At 54.4% G+C, this 9,456-nt stretch overlaps 1 protein-coding gene across 2 annotated transcripts; it reads left to right on the plus strand.

The window, feature by feature from the left end:
• The first annotated feature begins 7,161 nt into the window (after positions 1 to 7,161).
• GAL3ST1 (galactose-3-O-sulfotransferase 1) lies at positions 7,162 to 9,236 on the plus strand. 2 transcript variants are annotated; one of them, XM_047087969.1, is made up of 2 exons: positions 7,162 to 7,295; positions 8,096 to 9,236. In XM_047087969.1, the coding sequence occupies exons 1-2, from the start codon at positions 7,165 to 7,167 to the stop codon at positions 9,234 to 9,236; spliced, it is 1,272 nt and encodes a 423-aa protein (XP_046943925.1). In that variant the 5' UTR covers positions 7,162 to 7,164. The 2 variants fall into 2 exon arrangements, with proteins under 2 accessions (XP_046943925.1, XP_046943924.1); XM_047087968.1 differs by having other exon boundaries at positions 7,165 to 7,295; positions 8,093 to 9,236.
• Positions 9,237 to 9,456: the final 220 nt, after the last annotated feature.

A 9,456-nucleotide genomic window follows, 5' to 3' on the forward strand; every position in this document is an offset into this window, starting at 1 on the left:
ATGCATGGGAAGTCCCAGGCACCAGACTGTGTTTGGTCAAAAGTCCACACTCATAAACCACCTCTCTGCTGTTTGATGCCCGCTCTGCCCTGACTCACGCCCATACATTTATCTGTCTTCAGACTAGCTTGGTCCAGGACAGATAAAACGACTCTACTCCATGCCCTGGACCAATCCAGCACTCACAGATATAAGGACTCTCAGCCTCCCCAGTGGCTATTTAAACTCTGGTATTTCATGGGTACTTGAGGGTTGCTCCCAGGCTGTGTGGGGCTCTGGGGGAAAGAGCAAAATGTCAGAGCAGTGTCAGATGCCTGCTGTTCCCTGGGAGGAGCTGGCAGCCACTCAACTTATGACAGTGCTCATTGTGGGATACATGATTGTCACAATAATGGTTACTATTAGCTGAGAGTGACACCTTGGTCCCTAGAGCCCCCCATGCCTGAAGGAAGGGTGTGAGGTGCTTTTCTGGGCATCCTCTGTTCATGGGCAAGGCTGAATCCAGACCTGAAGACAGACCTGAACCCAGCTAAGAGCGAGGTATAAGAGATGTCAGTGCCTGGGCTGAGCCTGAGGGCCACTGGGGTTTGGGACTAGGGCCCCTAGAACTGCCTCTTCCTGTCAAGACCTTGGGAAGTATTGGCAACTGCAGTAAGGACAGGCATGATCCATACTGCCTCTTTGATGAAGGACTTGGAGCTCAGAGAGGTGAAATCTCATCAGATACCTCCTCCCAGAGCTGGTCAGGTTTTCCGCCTCCAGGAGGCCTCCCAGGCTGGGTTACTTGCTCTCTGGGCTCCCAGAGATTTTAGACAAACCTTGGTCTCTGGTTGTGTCTTAGAATCTTGAAGCCTTGGAGTTTGGCAAGTCTGCATTTGGACTCTGGCTCTGATTGCCCCCTGCTAACTGTGTGACCGTGGACAGATGAGTTCACCTCTCTGAGCCTTGGTTTCTTCACCTTGTGAGTGGGCTAATCCTGGTGCTTCCTGCCTAGGGCAGGCGTGCAACTTAAATGAGGTGCAGCTTGAGGAGCAATTAACCTCCCTGCCCCACTTGCCTCCCTGTCCCTCCCATGGCCTTTGAGCCTATCCCAGACTCTCTGCAGGGCTCTGCGGCTGCTTGTGTCCTTTATCCAAGGACACCTGAGACCTTGCTGAGCCCTTGGATGAAGGAGCTGCCTGGCTGCTGAGGTCTAGAGACAGTCAGGGACCACCCAGAGGGTGCTCCTGGCAGAGGGCCAAGGCAGCACCTGCAAGGTATAGACACATGCCACCTGCTATCCCCAGGGAGGGAGCTCATGAATATTCACACCCGCTGGAGCGTGAGGGAGCCAGCCAGAATACTGCTGGGTGTCATTGGAGCGTTCCTGTTTCCCAGTGACCGCAGAGGCAGCCTGAGAGTCAGACGTGGCTCATACAGGGAGAGAAAAGGGGCAACCAGCTACGGCCCGAGGTGAGTGTGTCTTCCTCCACTCCTGCATTTAGGTCCCTGGGAGAGCAGGACACCTGGAACCAAGGCCTGCCAGTAGTGATGCTGTAGGACAGAAGGCTTACCATCCTGGGCTCGGTTTCCCTATGTGCACACTGTGGGGATGAGTCCTGTTTCTCCTTCATTCTCTAGAGGATGCTGGTCCAACCAAACAGGAGGATTGCTGGGCCTGGCCTGGAGCCAGCTGTCAGCACAGATGGAAGGTGATGTGGCTAGGGTAACCAAGAAGGACAGGAATAGATGGGGTGGACTAGGGAGGGGGTGCCATCTACCCTGAGTGCCTGGAACTGTCACGACCATAGGCAGAGGAAGAGAGACCCAGGTTCTAGTTCTGTCTCTGCTATGGCTGTGCTGTGTGACCTTGAGGGTGGCCCTGTCCTCTCTGAGCCTTAGCCTCTCTGCCGTCTGTCTTCCAGATTGGAAGCTGTGAGGCTTGGGCCACACTGAAATTGTGCCTGGTACCCCATGGCCTTGGACCTGGGGCTTTTAGCTGACTGCAAGCCCCCATCACGGGCCAGTGAGCACACACCTTGAAGCACCTGTGACTGGGACCTGGGAGGGTAATAATAATGATGATAATAATAATAATGGTGGCAGCTCCTGCACAGGGAGTATCTGCTCTGTGCGAGCCCTGTGCTGGGCACTTTCCTTGTGGGATGCTTTCTGCAGAGCACCCTGTGATGGAGAGTTGGTGGCATCATTTTGGAGGAGAAACTGAGAACCAGAGAGAGACACAGCCTTGCCTAGGGCACACAGAAAGGAAGCAGCACAACTGGGTTTCAAATCCAGGACCTTGGCCCCAAGGTGCTGGCTCCAGGTGCCTCTCATATGTGTGACTCACATATGTGGCTCTCACACTTGTATTAGCCCTGGCCATGCTCTGCTCTGAAGGTCAGGGGGGTCATTCATCAAACATTTACCAGGTGCCAGGCTCCAAGAGCTCAGGGATGAGTTAGCTTCAGGCTTGACTGTGGCTGGGCACAGAGGAGATCTCTCCTCCCATAAGCCTGGGACTGCGAACCAGGACTGGGCCCTGGTCAATAGTGATAATAATAATTAATATGGATTGATCTCCATTCGTGTGCATGCATTCTCTCATTCAAATCTCAGTCTCATGACTATTTCCTTTCTGCCAGGCTCCTCGCTGCCAGCCAGCCCCTCTCTGGGCCTCGGTCTACCCAGGGGCTCTGCCTGTGATTACCAAGGGTCCTGTTTGCCCCTATCTTGCTGTTGTGTGTCCATTGTACATGTGAGGAGACTGAGACTCTTGAGAGGGTGAGCGACATGCCTAAGTTCACAGAGGCCAGGCAGGAAGGAAACCACTAGCCTTGAATGCTTCAGGCTGACACAGTAGGGACCAGCCACCAAGGCCCCCCGTCTGTCCACTCTTCATCCTGGCTGCCCTAGCCCAGCCCACAGAGGCCTGAATCTGCTGTGCTGCTGAGAGAGAGCCCCATTAGCCACACTGTGGCCTCCTGCAGTGGATCATCTGGCTGCACACACACTTCCTGCAGGCTTGGGACCAGGCCTGGGACGTGCCAGGCAGAGGCTGTCATGGACAGAGCTGGAAACTGCATATTGGAGGCCGACAGACTTGGGCTTCAATCCCGGCCCTGCCCCCTGCCTTACCTGGGCAAGTCACATCACCTCCTGGAGCCCCAGTTTCCCCATCTGCAAAATGGGGGTGACAGTGGGGTCTGCCTGGCAGGATAGCTGAGCAGAACCCATGAGATGCTCTAGAGAAACCCCTGTCCAGGGCCTGCCTCATAGCAGGGGCTCAAAAGTGAAATCTGAGGGCCGGCATGGTTTGAGGAAGCCCAAGTGGTGGAGTGAAGTAGTGACGCAGTGATGGGAGGGTTGGGGGCGCTGTCCTGGGCAAGTCTAGGCAGAGCCTGATTGGTGGTTTTGGGAAGCTGGTCTGCCCCCTACTGCTGGGCCTCCACCCCAGAGCCTGTGCCTTCAGCTTCCAGATTTCTGGAAAGTGCCCTGGTGAGTTGCGCTGCTGGGACAAGGGTGGGCCCTTGGGATCTAGGGAGGGCAAGAATTTTACCCTTCCCTGTTTTAAAGTCAGAGAACCTGAGGCCTAGGGCCTCATTCAGGGTTTGGGCCCGAGTCTGAGGCTCTGGCCTGGCCCAAGGTTCTGCCCTGTTCCCCCCTAACCGCCTCCTCGCTGGGCCCCCAGGGAGCGGGAGGCCAAATGGGGGCACTTGATGCATGGGGCCAGTTTGTGCTTGGTGGGGGACAGGGAAAGGGGGGGGAGACGGCGGGGGGCTAGCAGCCACTCCTTGTTCAGGAGAGCTCACCCTGACAGAGACCAGGAGCAGGTCCCCAGGAGCTCAGGAGGGAAACAGCTAATACTCTTTGAGAGAGACCTATGTGCTAATTGCTTTGCCTACTCCCATCTCTGGAAGAGCCAGTGAGGGGGTCTATCAGCTTCCCAATTTCAGAGATGAGAAACTGAGGCTCTCAGGTTCCTGTGATTGAAACACAGGCCTGGGGCTTCCAGAGCCTGAGGTCGGCACCTCCCACTCCATTACCATACTGTCTAGTCACCTTACCCCACCTGGCAAGCTTTATGACCTTACCCCACCTGGCAAGCTTTATGACCTATTATTTAAACATATTAAATATATTTTATTGCCTTTTTATTAAAAAATCCATATTACCTTTTGGGGCACCTGGGTGGCTCAGTCAGTTAAGCGTCTGACTCTTGATTTCGGGTCAGGTCATGGTCTCATGGTTTGTGGAGTCAACCTCCATCCCCCAACCACTGGTTGCCTGCTTGGGATTCTCTCTCTCCCTTTCTGCCCCTCCCCTGCACATGTGTGCTCTCCCTCTCAAAATAAACTTAAAAAAAATATGTAACTCCTTTTTAAAAAAGTAATTGTTACAGAAACGCATAATATTGAAAAATATTCCATTATGTACCCCTTTCCAAGCTATGTAGAGGATACTACGGCTCAAATTTAGAATACTGCCCTCCAGTTGTTTCTGGGCCTGCATGTATATTTACCTATATATGCATATGGATGTGGGGGCATAAAGTTCTGGAACTTTCTTTTTTCACATTAATAGATCATGTGCTTTTTTTTTTTCTAGGATTAAAAAAAATTTATTTATTTTGAGAAAGAGAGAGAGAGAATCCCAAGCAGGCCCTGTGCTGTCAGTGCAGAGCCCAACTTGGGGCTCAATCTCACGTGAGATGGTGACCTGAGCTGAGATCAAGAGTCGGTCACTTAACTGACTGAGCCACCCAGGCGCCCCAGATCATGATGTTTTTTGAGTCAGTCCACTTAGCTCTGCCTTGTTTTGTTATTTGGTACAGATGACTCCATCTGGGAAAAGGCCTTGGTTTGTGTAACAGTCCCCCCCCCTCCCCCCCGCCGATGGACACAGATTGTTTCTAGTTTTTCAAATTTCTGACTAAGCTTCTATGAACACCGTTACATGTGTGACTTTGTCCAAGTGTTTCTGTAGAATAGTTGGAATTTGAAGAGCTTATACCTTCCTCCTTTGATAGAATAAACGGCTCTCTGGAAACATTCTCCCCCATTCTCATTTACTCCTGACCTGTCCACCTTGCCCACCTAAGAGTGAACAGGGATATGTCATTGTCATGAGGGAAGCCAAATTCCTTCTCGCATAGTTTCTTCCTCTGCAACTTGTTTCTTCATGTCCTTTCCAGTGACGAGAAATTTCTAGATAAGCAGAAGACTCAGGGATGGGTGCTGGCTGGTGGGGTTGGCCTGGAGTGCTCCTTCTCTGAGAAGCGTTTATGGGTGCCTTGGGTAACTTTCCCAGAGGGGAGTGTGGGGTCCTCCTCCAGGCTGGTTATTTAGCCTCTGCCCCAGGGGTGGTGGGAACGTGCCATGCGTGTGGTCACGGGGCAGCATGCATGACTTCTTGTGGCCTCAGGGGCCCAAGGCCCCCATGCAGCTTGTGTCAGAACAGGAGTGGAAAGTTTCGTGCCTTGGTCTTATAGCTAAAGGGAGGTAGGAAGGCATCCTGAGCCCCAGCTCTCTCCTGGACTCCCATCCCTCAGCATGAACTACCTCCATTACAGTTCATGCCTCATTCCTCTGCTATTAGGGTTGCCACAATTAGACTAAAACTAGACTGAAAACTTTCCCCAAGCCCGCCCCCCCCAAAAAAAAAACCAGGACACCAAACTAAATTTAATTTTCAGATAGACATTGAATAATTTTTATTATGTACTGTATAATATTAAAATTAAATTTTATTCATTGTTTATATGAAATTCAGGATTACCTGGGCAAACCTGCCTGCTGGAAATTAGAGAAGAGGTAGGCATGTGGGCAGAGCCTGTGCTGTGTGACTTGAACCCTCTTCTTCCTCGCTCTGAGCCTCAGTTTCTCCATCTGCCTGCCCTACAGATGCAGGGACATAGGGGCCAGCGAAAGGAGCGGAAGAGCCTCAACCCTTCACCAGGCAGCTGGGAAGGGTGGCATGGGGAACAGGTGGGACTGGTTAGGTCCTTTGAAAGGTGAGACATCCAGGCCCTGGGAGGTCCCTGGCCCCAGGCCTGGGGGGACAGGGCATTGGGAGAGGGTCTTCTTCTCCATCTTAGAAAATGATTTCATTACGAAGCACAAAAATGTATAAGAAATACACTGATGAACACCCAGGTATCCACCCTACCCCTCAGCTTAAAAATTAAAACCAAGGGGCACCTTGGTGGCTCAGTCAGTTAAGCATCCGACTTCAGCTCAGGTCATGATCTTGCAGTTCACGAGTTCAAGTCCCACATCAGGTGAGCTCGAGCCCTGCTTCAGGCTCCTCACTGACAGTGTGGAGCCTGTGTGGGATTCTCTCTCTCGACCCCTTGCTTACTCTCACCCTCTCTCTCCCCCCCAAAAATGAAAAATAATTAATTAATCAATTAAAATATTTATTTTATTAAAATTTTTTAATGTTTATTTAATTTTGAGAGAGAGAGAGAGACAGAGCAGGAGTGGGGGAGGGGCAGAGAGAGAGGGAGACACAGATCCGAAGCAGGCTTCAGGCTCTGAGCTGTCAGCACAGAGCCCGATATGGGGCTCGAACCCACAAACTGGGAGAACATGACTTGAGCTGAAGTCTGCCACTTAACCAACTGAGCCACCCAGGCACTCATCAATTTAAAAAAAAATTTTTTTTATTAAAAATTTTTTTTAACGTTTATTTATTTTTGAGACAGAGAGAGACAGAGCATGAACGGGGGAGGGGCAGAGAAAGAGGGAGACACAGAATCGGAAGCAGGCTCCAGGCTCTGAGCTGTCTGCACAGAGCCCGACGCGGGGCTCGAACTCATGGACCGCGAGATCGTGACCTGAGCTGAAGTTGGACGCTTGACCGACTGAGCCACCCAGGCGCCCCTAAAAAATTTTTTAAAACCAAACCAGACAGTAGAACCTTCTCCCTTCTCCCTGTCCCATTCCCGGGTCTCTGTCTGCATTGGCTTTGCCCACTGTCTCTGTCTGCAACCCTGTTTCTCCCTCTCCATGTGTTTGTCACTCTGTCCCTGTATAGACCTTGCTGGGGCCACAGAGCTGGCAGAGGCCAGTCCCAATGCCAAAGGCTTCCCCTCAACCCAGCCAGGCCTGGGGTAGCAGTGGAGGCTCCCTGGGGCCGGCCTCCTAATGCTTGCCCTGTTCTCTGCTCCCTCAGTTGTCTGAGATGCCGCTGCCGCAGAAGAAGCGCTGGGTGTCCATGGCCAAGGGGCTGGTGCTAGGAGCACTCTTCACTAGCTTCCTGCTGCTGCTGTACTCCTATGCTGTCCCCCCGCTGCACGCTGGCCTGGCCTCCACGTGAGTGGCCCTCCTGGAGGGCCAAGGGGTGGGAGGGTTGGGGTGAGGGGGCACCCTGTACCCTGCACCATGCTGTGCTGGGCAGAAATTGTACTGAGGGCAGAGCTTGCTGTGTAATCCTGGGCCTCAGTGTCCTCATCTGTGAAGTGGGCATAATAGAGCCTGCCTCATGGATCATGTGAAGAGAATAACACTGTCTGCGTAAAGGGCTGGGATTATCATCTGAGGTTGCAATGGGGCTGGGAGGCGGGGGTGACTTGTCCAAGAGAACTCACTGGCACAGGGCCGAGATTCAGACTGCGGTCTGTCTGCCTCCAAGCCTGGCTCCTAGCCATGAGGCTCTCCCACCTCCTCGTGGGGCTGCTCAGCCCAGGCCTGGCATGGCTTGTGCTCTTAGTTGGTGGTATTAAGTTGAACTAGAGGAAATTACCGATTATTGACTTTCTGGTCAAAAACTGACCTACAAAATATGTGGTTCAGCCTAATCCTAGTTCATGATAAATGTAGGATGTGGTGGCCATGGATGAGACAAGAACCAGCAAGCTTGACCTCACACCAACACCGCAAATGGGGCCTGTTATTTTCCCCATTTCATAGATAAGGAAAGTGAGGCCCAAGAGACCACACCACCTGCCCACGCATCACAGCCTGGACACAGGCCTGTCTGGTCCCCTGGCCTGCCTCTCCTGCTATCACCATCCTCAACAACCCTGATCTTTAGATACCAGTGGGCAGGGGGTGCTGAGTCCTGAGGGCCCCAGCAGACCCTGAGGCTCTCCCCACCATTTCATCCACAGCAGGACCCCAGAGGGCGCAGCACCCTGCTCCCCGGCCCCGGGTGAGCCAGAGGTGCCCACCCTCGCCAACGGCTCTGCAGGAGGGTGCCAGCCTCGGCGCGACATCGTGTTCATGAAGACGCACAAGACGGCCAGCAGCACGCTGCTCAACATCCTGTTCCGCTTTGGCCAGAAGCACGGACTCAAGTTCGCCTTCCCCAACGGCCGCAACGACTTCGACTACCCGGCTTTCTTCGCCCGCAGCCTGGTGCAGGACTACCGGCCCGGGGCCTGCTTCAACATCATCTGCAACCACATGCGCTTCCACTACGACGAGGTCCGGGGCCTGGTGCCCCCCAACGCCACCTTCATCACCGTGCTCCGCGACCCAGCCCGCCTCTTCGAGTCCTCCTTCCACTACTTCGGCTCAGTGGTGCCCTTCACGTGGAAGCTCTCGGGCCACGACAAGCTGGCCGAGTTCCTGCAGGACCCAGACCGCTACTATGACCCCAACGGCTACAACGCCCACTACCTCCGCAACCTGCTCTTCTTCGACCTGGGCTACGACAGTGGCCTGGACCCGGGCAACCCGCAGGTGCAGGAGCACATCCTGGAGGTGGAGCGCCGCTTCCACCTGGTGCTCCTGCAGGAGTACTTCGACGAGTCCCTGGTGCTGCTCAAGGACCTGCTGTGCTGGGAGCTGGAGGACGTGCTCTACTTCAAGCTCAATGCCCGCCGCGCCTCAGCCGTGCCGCGCCTCTCCGGGGAGCTGTACCAGCGCGCCACGGCCTGGAATGTGCTGGACGCCCGCCTCTACCGCCACTTCAACGCCAGCTTCTGGCGCAAGGTGGAGGCGTTCGGGAGGGAGCGCATGGCCCGCGAGGTGGCCGCCCTGCGGCGCGCCAACGAGCGCATGCGGCACATCTGTATCGACGGGGGCCGAGCCGTGGATGCCGCCGCCATCCAGGACTCGGCCATGCAACCCTGGCAGCCGCTGGGCGCCAAGTCCATCCTGGGCTACAACCTCAAGAAGAGCATCGGGCAGCGGCACGCAGAGCTTTGCCGTCGCATGCTCACGCCTGAGATCCAGTACCTGATGGACCTCGGTGTCAACCTGTGGGTCACTAAGCTCTGGAAGCTCATCCGGGACTTTCTCAAGTGGTGACATCCGGCCCACCGGCAGCCCCCTCTGCCCGCTGCATCGCTGAGGAGGGGCCGGGCAGGGGCCTGCTGGCCTCCCCTATGCCCTCCTGGTGCCACCCCGGCTCTGGGGGTAAGGTGGGGCTGCTGCAGGGGCGCAGCCAGCCAGGACTGGGCCCAGGCACACAGGGCCTGAGATCAGTATTTGACTAGTTATAGCTTTTTTAAAAGTTAAATCTCCTCCC

Source organism: Lynx rufus, unplaced genomic scaffold (genome assembly GCF_022079265.1).
Source record: "Lynx rufus isolate CCGP_SWC_20201006 ecotype Redwood Valley unplaced genomic scaffold, mLynRuf1.p SCAF_24, whole genome shotgun sequence".
In the NCBI taxonomy this organism is placed as follows: Eukaryota; Metazoa; Chordata; class Mammalia; order Carnivora; family Felidae; genus Lynx; species Lynx rufus.